We start from the raw sequence: 13,993 nt of genomic DNA on the forward strand, positions 1-13,993 counted from the left end.
TGGACTGTCCTAAGAGGAGCCATGGACATTCTAACTCTCAGTTTGTCCCTGGTTCTGGAGGCCTCGTCCAGCCTCTTCCTACCATTTGTCCCGGACTCAGTCTCATCAGGAGGGAATCTTCCAGGCTTCTCCCCAGCCCCCTCCCCACAGTGTCTCTCCCCATCCTCCTCCCCACAGTGTCTCTCCCCACCCTCCCCACAGGCTGTGAGGTGGGGCAGAGAGGTACCTGGCCCTCACTGCAGAGGGGCCTTGCGGCTGGGGGTCGGGGTGTGGGGATGCTGCCTGTGGACACTCATTTCCAGCCCTGTTGTTTGTCCTGGTTTCATTCCTCCCCTTCTCAAGTCCTCCTGGGTCCCCCAGGCCTGAGGCACGTCTCAATCAGAACCCATTTTCCACCCAACAGTATGTACTAGGCTCCTACCCAGTGTGGGTTCTGGTTAGACGGGGGGAACAAAGGGTGGGACCAGCCTTCTGAAGCTCACTGCCCAGTGGAGGGACAGCAGAGCCAGGCCAAGTCAGTGGGAGAAGCACTTTTCTGGAACTGTGTGCACTAAGTGCTGCGGACTTGGGGGAAGATGGGGAAGCGGGGGAGGTGGTCAGAGAAGGGTCCATGGCTTTCTCTCCTGGATTTCCGAAGACAAAGCCTGGAGTGACGAGAAGTTAGGAAGAGAGAAAGAGAAAGGAAGCAAGAGATGGAGAAACACACACTATGGTTATTAATTATGGTTAATATTTCCCCACAGAACTAAAAGCATTTAAGTTGAAGGACTATATTCTTTATTCTGAGATGATGGCCTTCCTAAATTTTGGTGTTTTAATGTCCTTTCCAGAAGATACTTTTTAAAATTAAAAGATCTTATTTATTTATTTTTAGATGGAGAGGAAAGGAGAGAGAAAGAGAGGGAGAGAAACATCAATGTGTGGTTGCCTCTTACGTGCCCTCTACTGGGGACCTGGCCTGCAACCCAGGCATGTGCCCTGACTGGGAATCAAACCAGGGACCCTTTGATTCGCAGGCTGGTACTCAATCCATGGAGCCACACCAGCCAGGGCTGTTGTTTGTTTTTTATTGAGGTAAAAAGCATAACATGAGATCTGCCCTCTTAACAACATTTTACGTGTGTGGTACAGTGTTATTAACTACATGCACAGCGCTGCACAGCGTCCCCCTAGAACTTGCTGGTCTTGTATAACTAAAACTCTACCCATGGAACAAGGACTCTGTGTTTCCTCCCCCTCCAGCCCCTGGCCACCACCATTCACTTATGTTTCTGAGTCTGACTGCTTAGGAGCCTCCTATGAGCGGACTCGCGCAGCATTTGTCCTCCTGTGACTGGCTTTTCTCACCCAGCACAACGTCCTCAAGGTGCGTCGTGCTGTAGCACGCATCAGAATTTGTTTCTGTTTCATGGCCGAATAATGTTCCACTGCATGTATACACCACATTTTCTGTATCCACTCGTCAGCGGAGGGACATGTAAGTTGTTTCCACTTGTTGGCCGCTGTGAATAATGCTACAGCGATGTGCGAGTGTGAATGTCTCTCTGAGGTCCGGATTTCATTTATTTTGGATAGGTACCTAGAAGCAGGATCGTTGGGTCACAGGTAGTTCTAATTGAAGTTTTTTTGGAGGGACCCTCATACTGTTTTCCCTACCAGCTGTACTATTTTACATTTCCAACAGCGTGCAAGGGCTCTCTTTTCTCTATATCCTGTGATACTTGTTAACTTTCGTCCTTTTGATGACGGTAGTTCTTCTAACGCACGCACAGCGCCATCTCACGGCGGTTCGCACCTGCATTCATTGCCCTGGCAACGAGGGGTGTCGAGCCGCCTTTTCACGACCCTCCGGGCTGTTCGTGTGTCTTCTTTGGAGACATGCCTTTTCAGGCCCTTCACCAATTTGTTAATCAGGTTATTTGTTTTTTGTTTTGTTTTATTTGCCGTTGAGTTGTTGGGGTTCCTTATACATTTTGGGCATTCATCCCTTATCGGATATGTGGTGTGCGGATATTTTCACCCGGTCTGTAGGTTACCTTTTCATTTCGCTGATCGTTTCGCTTGCCGTGCAGAAGCTTTTCGCTTTGGCTCAGTCCCACTCGCTTGTCTTCTCTCTCGTTACCTGTGCTTTTGTGTCACACCTGAGAGGTCATTGCCAAAATCAAGGTCACAAAGTTTTTCTCATGTGTCTTCTTCTAGGAGTCTTATAGTTTCAGGTGTTGCTTTTGAGTCTTCAACCCACTTTGAGTCAATTTTTCTGTGTGGTGTAAAAGAAAGGTCCGATTTTATTCTTTTACATGTGCATGTCTGGTTTACCCAGCACCTTTTGTTGTTCGGTTTTAGGGACCTTTCTTGGCAGAATAACAAAACTTCAGTCCTTTGCAGGTTCCCCAAAGCTTTTTTAAAAAATGCTACTTACCTGTGAAATATTGTGAAACTTCATTATTTATAATAATAACTTTAGCTTTTTTATAGCTTTATTAAAGTCACAAAATATATTTTTAAAATCAGGAATGTGGTCCAGAATCTACATGCCTGTTATAAGAGGAGCTGGTCCATCAAGAATGTTCCAGAAAATATGAGCCAGAGAGCCCATGTCCTTGGAGGACACATCCCAGTCACACTGTGAACACTTGGGAGTCCAGGGCTCCTCAGAGAAGGTGCTCAGGTGACACTTCTCCACTTCTCTGCAGCCAAGGGTGCAGGGGTCAGAGAGGTGACAGCCTGGGCCTGTGTCGCTGAGCAGCTCAGGCAGAGGCAGGCCCAGCCCAGGGTCTTGGTTTGGAGGCCAGCGCCCTGTTGGCTGCTCTGTTTCCAGCGTGTACCCCCTGTCTGCGCTGAATGAAACCTCCCTCCTGCGGGGGCTGGGAGTGGTTTGAATCCATCTCAGTGAGGTTCGTACCATCTCAACACTGCCTGCAGCTGCCTGCCAGCGCAGTAACGTCTGAAGGAGGGATAATGGGCAGTTCACCTGAGAGGTGGTTCGGAGGAAGAGCCAGAAATGAGAAAATTCAGATTCTGCTTCCCGTTGTGCCTCAGGTTTGCTGGGAGTCCTTGGACAGGTCCTTCCCTGTCCTGAGGCTTTGATTATCTTGTCTGTTAATAGTAACAATAATTGATACCATGTAACGAGCACCCCCTATGTGTCAGACTCTGCTCTTAGGCACTTTTTTAGGTGTAAACTCATTTATTCCTCCCAATCAGCACCAGATACAGAGATTACTAATGCCTGTAGTAAGCAGATGAGCAAACAGAAGCCCAGACAGGTCAAGTACCTTGTCCAAGGTCACACAGCTCGGTAGAGGGCAGCAGAGACTCAGATTCAGGCTGCCCAACCCGAGACCACCTAATGACTGTGTGGTACTGAGCAGCAGGAGGTTTATTTTTTCTCGCTCAGAAATGCTGTGATTCTGTGAGATGCACAAAGTGGCAGCCATTTCGGTTCTAGGCCCTTTAGCAAAATGTTTCTGGTTGAGTTCCTCTGGGCTTTGTCAGACAGCAGCCGTGCAGGTCTCTGCCCGGAAGGAAGGCAGCTTTGGGACAGGTCACCGGGAGGCATTCTGGCAGAGGGGGGATGAGAAGCAGAAAGAAAGGGCAAAGCCCGCCTCACTGCCTCTCCAGGGCCACTTCAGCGCCCCCTGCAGCTCCACCGCGGCCACGCTCCATACAAGGTCCAGGCCACCTTCCGTCCTCACCTGGGTGTCTCCGTGGGCAGCCAGTCTCGCCTGCTCTGAAGTGTTACAAGTGGTGCCAGAGTCAACCTCTGAAGACAGCAATCAGTCACATCCCGCCCCTGCGTAAAGCCCTCCCATGGCTTCTTGAAGCTCTCGGAATAAAACCCAAGGTGACCCCTGCCCACCTCTCTGAGCTCATCTCACACCGCCTCCGCTGTGCAGTCCCAGCCTGTGGCCACTGGCCATATGGGGCTGCTGAGCACTTGAAACGAGGCCAGTCTGAATTCAGAGGTGCTCGTCCGTATAAAAGACACACCAGATCTCACAGCCATAGTACCAAAAAAAGAGATTGCAAAATATCCCAGTAATTTGTATATTGATTGTATGTTGAAATGATAACGTTGTAGGTATGTTGGGTTAAATAAAATGTATTATTAAAATTAATTATTAAGCCCTGGCTGGCGTAGCTCAGTGGATTGAGCACGGGCTGGGAACCAAAGTGTCCCAGGTTCGATTCCCAGCCAGGGTACATTCCTGGGTTGCAGGTCATAACCCCCAGCAACCACACATTGATCTCTCTCTCTCTCTCTCTCTCTCTCTCTCTCTCCCCCTCCCTCCCTCCCTTTTCTCTCTAAAAATAAATAAATAAAATCTTTTAAAAATTTAATTATTAAAATATATTATTAAAATTAGCCCTGGCTGGTGTAGCTCAGTGGATTGAGCTCTGGCTGCAAACCAAAGGGTCGCTGGTTCGATTCCCAGTCAGGGCACATGCCTGGGTTGCAGGCCAGGTCCCCAGTGGGGGGTGTGTGAGAAACAACCACACATTGATGCTTCTCTCCCTCTCTTTCTCCCTCCCTTCGCCTCTCTCTAAAAATAAATAAATAAAACCTTTAAAATACATATATATATAATTAAAATTAATTTTATTGTAGTTACTAGGAAATTGTGAATTCTGTGTGTGGCTTGCGTGCTGTTCCCGTTGGACAGCGCTGTTCTAGGTGCACTGGCTGCCCTTTGGTTCCTGGACCACCGAGCTCTCCCAGCCTCAGGCAAGGCTCTGCATCCTCATCCCTCTTCCCACAGCTCTCCTCACCACCCCCTTTCTGTCGCCCCGCCCCCCACAGCTGCTTCTCCATGGCATCATCACCGAGAACTCAACCTACCCTGGGCATGTTTATTTTCTTTTTTTCCCCACAGAGTGGAGCCCCTGTCCCCATCCCTCCCAGCAGGCGCTGGCTCTAGGCTGATAGGCAGTCAGAGGCCCCGGGGAGGGAAGGCTGGGGACTGGCCTGAGTTTCTCAGCCTGGATCTGTGGGAAGGGGTCTTCACAGCTGAGGGCTCTGCCTGCTGCTGGCCAGGGTTCAGCTGAAGCAGGAACAGTGAGCAGTGGCTGTAACAGAACACATGGTCTGCCTAGGGCCAGCGAGGACCAGAGGGGGGGCTGTGTGGGTGGCACCACTGAGGCACTGCCGGGGACACGTAGGTGCTCAGGTCATCCCCTTGTCCTTGTGAACGGCACCCCCATCAGCCCCCAGCGCAGGACCCTGGCCACAGCAGAGACAGCAGGAAGGCATGGCCTCGGCTCCCGAGCAAAGGGCCCCCTCTGCAGGAGGACATCGCCTCATTCTGTGTTTTCACCCTGAGGCCTGCAACTTGAGCAGGATCCGGAGGAGGAGGAGATACCACCATTTCTGTGAAAAAGGCCTGTGGGTTTTAATTGACTGCAAGCTCTAAAATAGCACAGGAGGAGAGCAGAAGCTTCCAGGACCAGGAGGGGGCTGCCAGGATCACCACTGGAAGGAAGTCAGGGCACTGTTCTGGGAACTCGCCTAATTTGGTGGCCAGCTCGATGATCAGGAGCCCCTTTTATGCAAACCACTGCTGTGGCGCAAACCCAGCGGGTGGAGGGTGAGAGCAGGGCGGGGCAGGAGGAGGGGCTGGCCAGGAGCAGGGCTGGATCCCCTTGGGAGGGCGAAAGCTGGCCTCTGTCCTCTTCCAAGCCCTGATCTTGAATGGACCCAGGCAGCTTTCCTAAGATGGGAGGCAGGGGGGTGTGTGGAACAGCAGCACCGCTGGGCCTTTACCTCTCAGGTTAGAAGAAATTCGAAAGGCTGGGGGTGGAAGGGCCCAGGGAGACCCGGTGGGGTGGACCAGGGGCTCCTGTCCCACATCAGGAAGCTGAGAGCCTGCCTCATGGTGAGGGGGACAGAGCCTACCTAGCTCTCCTCCGGGGCCCCTGCTACAAGCAGCAGCTTCGAAAGAAATGCAAGGAGCCCAGAAGATGGCTCCTCTCACACAGCAGACCATGAGCGTTCTGACCTTGGCCTTCGTGAGCAAATGTACAGGCTGCAGCGGACCCTTCCAGGCGGCCTGGGCTCCCAGAGGGCCTTGTGCCCTCACTGGTGCCTCCGCAGGGAGCGTCCTCTGGACCTGCCGCCCTCGGCCTCCGGCGCCCCGGCCTGGGTCTCCTGTGGCAGCTCTGCCCAGCTGCCCAGCTCCGCATGGAGGGTGGGGGTGGGGGTGTTAGGGGGTTGGGCTCGAGCAAGGGCAGTCCTCTAATCTGCTTTTTGTTTTACGTCTAATTAGAAAAGCAATTCGTACTCATTGTAAAATGTGGAAACCACAGGAAGGTAGAAAGGAAAAAATTAAAATCGTTTGTCATCCCACTGCCCAGAGATAACTGTGGTTGCTATTTTGTTGTATTTCTCCCCAGTCCTGTTTTTCTATAAGGATCACACGCATGTACATATGTGTGTGTTTTAATTGTGATCACACTCTATAGCTGTCTTTTTCTTCCCCACATTACATTATATTGTGAGCACTTTCTTACAACATTAAAATTTTCTTTACAGTTATTTAATGGAGATATCATAGTCTGTTAATAATTTATGTAGCAATTCTTTTTTTTTTTCCATCTTGATCCTTTTTTTACCAAGGGAATTTGGCAGTTTTTAAAATTTTACTTAACAACATAAGTCCAACATTTCTTGGCTGCCGAAATGGAAGTTGTGGGGTACCCTATCTGGCATTCACACTCAGAGGGACCCCTCAGTCTAATATCTGGGGTGATGGCAACGGTTGAGCATTTGGAAAAAAACAAAAAAAGTAAGACCCGCCCTCACTGGGGAGGTGTAAGGTCTGGCACGTGCCTGAGGCCATGCCAAGCCCCGGCTGGAGGCTGGAGCGCGTTGTCACCGTCACCGGGTGGGTCTGGAGGCGCTGGTCCTCCAGGGCAGCATCCTGGGCAGCATCCTGGGACGTGGGCGGGTGGAAAGCGCTGAGCGTCCCCGGCTCACGTTTTGCCTGCGCCGCGGGTCGGCGGTGTGATCTGGGGCGAGTCCTTTCACTGCTCCGCTTCTTCCTTTCCGAGGCTGTAAAATGGACCTTCAGCTGGAGTGGCTGGAATCGGATGCCCTGGTGCTGCCTCTCCCCCCGCCCCCGTATTCTGTCGGCGGGGAGCATGGGGACAGAGGCATTGTGGGAGCTGCCTGCGAGAGCCGTGGGGCCCCTCCCGGCTCTGAGATTCCCCAGCCACTCGAGTCTGTGGCTACACCCCGAGTGGCTGGTCCTTGCTGGCCTTCCATTGTCCAGACTCCAGACGCCCTCTTGAACAGCTCCGGCCTCCCCAGGGCCCTGACTTAGTCCCTAGGGAAGATGCTAATCAGCTTCCCACCCTTTTGGATCCCAAGTGTGACTCTAAGGGACCCCTAGGTAGGTCTGCTGTGTCCCCTAACCCTTCCGGAGGAATTCCCCATTGCATGCAGGGCTCAGGCACATGCATGCAGGGTGTCTGGAGGCTCAGGGCTGAACACACTGGGAACATAGGCTTCCGGAGTCGGGAGCCTCGTGTTTCTCGTGTACTTGGCACCATCAGTGCCCAGCACTGGGCCTGGCCTGCAGTGCACCCTCAGTAAATACTAGCAGACCCAGGCAAGTGGTAGCCTCTGCCTGCCTCAGTTTCCCTTTCTGTTTTGCTAGGTGATAAACTGTGTGAAAGCAGAAATGAGTCTGGTTTACCTAGGCCTCAATGCTCAGCACATGGAGTGGTCCATGCATTTTGTAAACAAACAGGGAACAGATAGATTGAGGAGGAAGTCGTGGCCCGAGAGAGTGAGAGCTCACGATGCAGCCCCTCCCTCCCCCCCACCTCCCTTCCACAGAGGCCCCTTCCTTCCCTCTGAGGGGTTTTGGATGGTCCTTTCCTCTGCCCACCCTGGTTGAAACTGGCCACCAGGAACCTCTGAGGCTTCCTGGCTGTGAGACTTTGGAAAAGTCACTTGGCCTCTCTGAAGCTCCATTGCCTCTTCTGTAAAATGGGGCTGATATGACTCATTGAAAGCATTTTGTGGGGCTTGGTGCTGGATTGCCCAGCACAGTCTGTGCCTGGCAGGTAGTGGGCACAGGTGCGGAAGCAGCCCCGCTTGGTGGTAGTGCTCGGCCCTCTGTCCGTGGTGTGAGATCTCTGATGAGCCGGCTGACGGATTGCCGATTGGCTGATGGAGGGGCATGGGTTGATCTTGGGCTGGGAGAGGAGGCGGTGAGGGGTTACGGTTCCCCTGAGGCCCTGGCAGCTGTCCCTGCACTTTGCCCTTGGCTGGGTCATTTGGTGCCCTTTCTCCTGCATCAACTGTGACTGGGGGGCTCGGCTGGGGGATGGGCCCAGCTCCCAAGGAGAGCTGTCTCCTGTCTCCCTTGCAATGGGGAGCCTCCAAGAGCTTCCCCACCAGGCCGCCCATTTAGGGCACGGACAGCAGCTGCAGAATGCAGGCCCCCAGGCCCCTTAGCCTGTCACTCAACTCTCTGGGCCTCCAGACTTTGAAATGGAGGAGATACAATCAAACTGAAGATTTACAGGTCAGGAGAGAGGAGCAGATGAGATAGTGTATATGAAAGCGCTCTGGCCTCTGTCATGGATACTCCCAAGGTTATAATACAATAGCTCTATTGACATCACTGGGAGCCAGCCCACAGAGGTGGGGGCATGCCCGGGGCCCTGTGGCGCCCAGGCCAGGCTGCCTGGCCCTGACATGTGGCTGCTGCGGGACATGGACAAGTGACTTTCCTCTCCCAGCCTCAGTGTTCTCATCTGCAAAATGTGGCAGCCCCCCTATTGGGTTCCTGGGAGGATCCACTGAGGCCACAGGAGGCCAAGTCTAGTCTCAGAGTTAGCGACTGCTCCTGGCACACCTGCTTTGGGGACTGCAGTTTGCCCATCTGTAATATGAAGATGATGATCCCACCCATCACTCAGGTCACCCGGAGGATTCAAGAAATCAAACCATGTAATGTGCATAGCTTGAGTGTTGGACACATAGAAAGCACTCACTCAGCTGTTATGATGGAGGTTTTTTGCTGGTTGTAGCAAAGCCAGTCAGGATGAGAACCTGTTCCCACCCCTACCTGCTCTGTACCTACGTGCCTCCTCCTTGCTCATGACAGAGACCAGTATGGATGGGAGCAGAGTGACCCCCATTGGCTCACCCAGCCAGAATTGCATTTCTAGTGTCTTTGGAGCACCAGGGCAGTGGGACTGCTCTGCAGCAGTTGCCACCAGCAACCTGAAGGGGGCAGAGTCTCTAGGAAGCCACCATGGGGGTTAGGCCTTGAGGACTTTATTCAGCTGGGGGCTGAGCAGGTGAGCAGATAGTGAACCTTGACCTTCTCCAAACCTGCCTCTGCGCCATCTCCCAGCTGCTCCAGCTGCTCGAAGTCCACCTTTCTCCTCATACATGTCCCACCCCCAAGGGGACCCCGAAGCACAGCAGCTAGCTTTATCCTTCCTTCTGGCTATGGAAGCAACTCCTATTCATTGTGGGAAAATAATGTGAAAGTTCAGAAAAATATAGCACCCCAAGCCCCAGACTTCCAGGTGTTTTTGTGCAAATACACATAGACATGTAATTCTATTTAAACTTTGGATCAACTGAACATTACATACAAGAGTAGAATCTTGTGACACTTGGTTTTCAAAAACTGAAATGAGTATACTTTATTTTTAAAACCTTTCTCTTTTAAAAAATATTTTGTTTATTTATTTTCAGAGAGAAGGGAAGGGAAGAAGAAAGGGAGAGAAACATCAATGTGTGGTTGCCTCTCACATGCGCCCCCAACTGGGGCTGAACCCACAACCCAGGCATGTGCGCTGACCTGGGAATTGAACCAGCGACCGTTTGCTTTGCGAGATGTTGCCCAAGCAACTGAGACACACTGGTCAGGGCCCCAAGTATTCTTTTTGATGCTAGTGTACATGAAATTATTTTACCAATTATATTTTGAAGTGTTCATTGCAAGTGTATAGAGATACAATTGACTTTTGTATGGTCATCCTGTGTCTTGCGACCTTGCTGAACTCATTTATTAGCTCACATGTGCACACATACACACACACACATTAGATTCTTCAGGATTTCTTCTTCCTTTGCAATATGGATTCCTTCTTTTTCAGCCTGAGTGCCCGAGCTGGAACTTCCAGGACTACGCTGAATAGAAGTGGCCAAGAGCACACATCCCTGTCTTGCTCCTGCTCTCAGGGGGTAAGCATCCAGTCTTTCATCTTCAGACAGGGTGCTGCTGGTGAAGACTTGTTTCTGGATTTCCTGAAGGGTTGGCTGGTTACACCCTCACTACCGACTGCGTGTGAGAAGGACCCCTGTCCTCTCGCCCCTTGCATCAACATGGTAGACCCAAATTTTAGAGGCAAGAAACTCGGGGCCAGAGAGGGGAAGTGCTGCAGGCCTCATCCTACAGCTGCTCAGCTGCCTTCCCTCCAGGGACCATCCAGCTGATCATACTCACTGGGCAGGGAGCCTCCGGGACACTCAGTTTTCCCTCCACGACCCACCAAGAGCAGCCACGGGGACAGAGGGAAGTCTGGGTTCTGTTCCAGGCTCTGTTCTAGGCTTGGCCACTGACTTTTGGTACCACCTTGGGCCTCCGTTTTCCCAGCTGTGCAGTGGGATTGATGGCATCGTACATTTTGAAGTCCTCTAATTTTGACTACCCACCTTAAACCCACAGTGGCTTCTACCACTACCCTTATGGGCCACCAGAGGGCGCCCCAGACCAGCAGTTGGCCCTGCTTGCTGCACAAGAGCCCGAGGGAGGCTGAAAGGCAGGGCCGCTAGTTTTGCTTCCATGGGCTTCCTTGTGGCTAGACCTGCCCAGGCCCTCTGGCAGAGCGCCGAGCGCTCTGGAGGGAAGACGGAGACATTGCCCCCAACACCAATGACCCTGCACTCATCCCTGCCTGCTTTCAGTTAGCTACCTAAGGCCGGGCACCCCAGCGCCAGGGCCAACAGCCTCGAGTTTGTCAGCTTCAAAATGTTTACACTGTCTCTGGGCCTCTTTCAGGCTCTGCACCCTTTCCCTACTGCGGACCTACTGCGGGGTCCGGCGGTAGAGAGCCCTCATCCTGGTGAGTGTCTGGTTCCTGGAAAAGGTGCATCACAACCCATTTCAGATGTGGATGGATTCTTGCTGGGCTTCCTGGACAGTGCAGCCTCTGAAACCATAGCGTCCCAGGTCCCTGGTGCCTCACGTGCCAGACCCCAGAAACCCGCTTTGTGAAGGGCTCTGTCAGCCCCTCCAGGCTCCCCCAAGGCCCATTTACCCTCCAAACAGAAGCAGAAGTTTTGTTTTGCAACTTGAATTCCAAGACAAAGTGGCATCTCTCAGCCCCTTGCTCAAAGGGTTGCCTGGCCTGCTGAATTTGCCTCGAACTCTCCTTCCAGACCAGTTCCCCAGAAGGCACAGTGAGTCTCGTTCTCCTGGGCTCCTTGGATCGTGGCTGGTTCAGGACTCCAGTCCAGTAGAAGGTCAACAAATGTCACCATGGGAACCACCAACCCCACCCTCTCCTCCCACTCCAGTCCCAGGGATGCCTCTGTCCCTGACTTAGCTGTTTGACTTTGGGCCAGTCACTCAGCCTCTCTGAGCATTCACTTTGTTTTCTTCCTTGCTCTCCAGCTTCCTTCAAAAGGTTGCCGGCATCGGGGAGGATGTGAGAGCCCTTATGTGAAAGGGGACATGCTCTCCCTGTGTCGGGTCAGAGGGGTCAGAGGGCTGGGCTTGCAGCCGGGGAGGTTGCATGGAGGAGGGGCCATGCCTGCCCAGGAGCCCCACGCCATCAAATGACAGTGGCCAACATTTCCTGGCTTGTTGCATGGACCAGACCCTGTGCTGAGTACCTCACCTGGATTCTCTCTCTGGATCCCCTCAGGGACCCTTTGAATAGGCAGAATTATTGTCCCCAGCTTTGCAGATGGGGAAACCGAGGCACAGAGCAATTAGCTACCATGCTGGGGTCACACAGCTGGCAAACAGTGGGGCTGGGACTTGTACCCAAGCGTCTGGTCCCTGGAGGCCATGCTTTTAGCCACCGAGATGTTTGAGCTGAAGCAGGGCAGAGATAGACAGCTCTGGGGTCTTTTTGTCTGCTATACAGGGACCTCCAGGGGTCAGAGGGCATTTGCTCGAACCTTCCCCTTTCCAGACTGGAGAGCCGCGGCCAGAGGGAGTGCAGTCTCTCTGTCCCTGTCTGTCTCACACACTGGGGCCTCTGGGGCAGAGCAAGACCCTGACGAGCATCCAGTGTGGCCACAGCAGGAAAACTGGGGACGCCTAAAGCCCCCAGCATCTCAGAACCCTCGTTCCTCAAAGTTGTCTTGGGGCCTACTTCCCACGGCTGGCCTCTGTCTTGGTCAGATTCATTGTCCAATTTGGGGTCCAGGGAGTGGGGGTGGGAGGAAGTACCTCGAAGGCTCTAAATGATGCCCACCCTCCAGCCCAGACCCTGGGCACCCACAGGCCCCTCCTCCCCAACACCGGGCCCTTATCAGGAAAGCAATTGAGGTTGCAGGGGAGGGGGAAGTCCGAGGCCTCAGGCTCTGGCAAGGTGGGTGGAAGAGATAGGGAAGTGGGGAGGGGGCGTGGGCCCTGCCGGGGTGGGGGGGGGTGGGGGGGGCCCTGAGGATGGAAGGCGTGCCCAGAGCCGGCTCAGCAGGGGGCTTTCGCCAAGCGCTGTCCTCGAGGGCCTGGCCCCTCGACACGGCTCCAGTGCTGCTTCTGCCTCCCATACTTGCCAGGCGAGACGCCTGCATCTTTAATTAGCAAGCAGCAGCCTCTCCCGATTCATCACAGTCACTGTTTAATTAGCCGCGCACAAGGCGCCCCTACCCCCCAGCTCTGGGTCGAGCAGCCTGCCTCTCTCATGGATGCTGCTACCACCTCGTGGTGTCCCCTGTCACCCCCCCATACTTATTCTGCTCCCCAGATTGGGGGATGGGGCAGGCACGCCTGGCTGAAACCTCAAGGAGATTCTGGGCACTGACGCTTGTGTTCACGGCCTCCAGCAAACATGATTAGGGCCTCCGGACCGCACCAGGCTGGCGCTGGGCAGAGCCCCGGCTGGACAGGGGCGGCTGGCCTCAGTCCTGACCGCTCCAGAACGGCTTTTCCCTTTGGGAGGTGTTGGGACATCTCTCCAGCCGGACCCAGGGAGTTGGGAAAAGACAGTCATAGTCCTTGACGTTGTCCCCCTTCCAGAAAGGAACAACCATGTCTGCTCCCCTGCTTCTGTCCCAGAGACCAGCAGGGTCCCCTGAGAAGGCTGCATGCTCCGGGGAGTAGAGAGCCCATCCCCCAAACCTGCCTCTTCCACTGACTGGATCCCGAAGGCCCCAGCCTCAGGCAGAGGGAGACGGTGGGGGTCTCAGCCCTTCAGCCCAGGTCTTTGTCTGCAGGGCCCTGGGGATCAGGGGCGCAGGAGGGAGCCCCGTCTGTGACTGAGCTCACTGCCCTCTGTTTCCTGAAGTGGGGCGGGGCTGGTGGCCCTGGGAGAGGCCTCACACCCTTCCGGGCAGAGCCCGGGCAGCCGCCGCCTGCGGCGGCCAGCTGGAGGCAGGAAGCTCAGGTTCCACCCCAGCCCTGCGCGCAGTTCCATCCTGTGGCTCAGGCCGCACTGGGAGCTCAGCGTCCCGGCCGGCCGGGGCTGTGCGCTGACCCTCCTGCCCCCACGGGGACGAAGCGTGTGGAGGGGCCGGCATTTGTTCTGGTACCTGAGGAAGGTGCTAGAGCCCAGCCACTCGGCACAGCCACCAAACCGTGCTGTGCCTCAGTCTCCCCAAATTAGTAGCTGCCACAGAAGTTGTTGTGAGGAGTAAGCGGTTTGCAGTGCTTAGTGCACTCTGAACAGTGCCTGACAGAGGGAGTCCCCAGTAACCACTGGCTGTTTTTGCCACATTTCCCCCTCCTTTTGCCCTTCACTGTCCACTGCCAGGTGTGAGGGAGCTCGGGGTAAGAGAGGTGACCCCGCTTTC

General features: G+C 54.0%; 1 protein-coding gene across 1 annotated transcript in view; it reads left to right on the top strand.

The window, feature by feature from the left end:
• LOC123815036 (uncharacterized protein C20orf203) overlaps positions 1-12,830 on the top strand; it is a 30,040-nt gene extending 17,210 nt beyond the window's left edge. Inside the window, 5 exon segments of the mRNA XM_045833198.1 lie at positions 12,483-12,563; positions 12,565-12,636; positions 12,639-12,713; positions 12,715-12,799; positions 12,802-12,830. Of these exon segments, the coding sequence (XP_045689154.1) occupies positions 12,483-12,563; positions 12,565-12,636; positions 12,639-12,713; positions 12,715-12,799; positions 12,802-12,830 (342 nt within the window).
• The last annotated feature ends 1,163 nt before the right edge of the window (positions 12,831-13,993 follow it).

This window comes from Phyllostomus hastatus, unplaced genomic scaffold (genome assembly GCF_019186645.2).
Source record: "Phyllostomus hastatus isolate PE091 unplaced genomic scaffold, TTU_PhHast_1.1 phas_contig_17, whole genome shotgun sequence".
In the NCBI taxonomy this organism is placed as follows: Eukaryota; Metazoa; Chordata; class Mammalia; order Chiroptera; family Phyllostomidae; genus Phyllostomus; species Phyllostomus hastatus.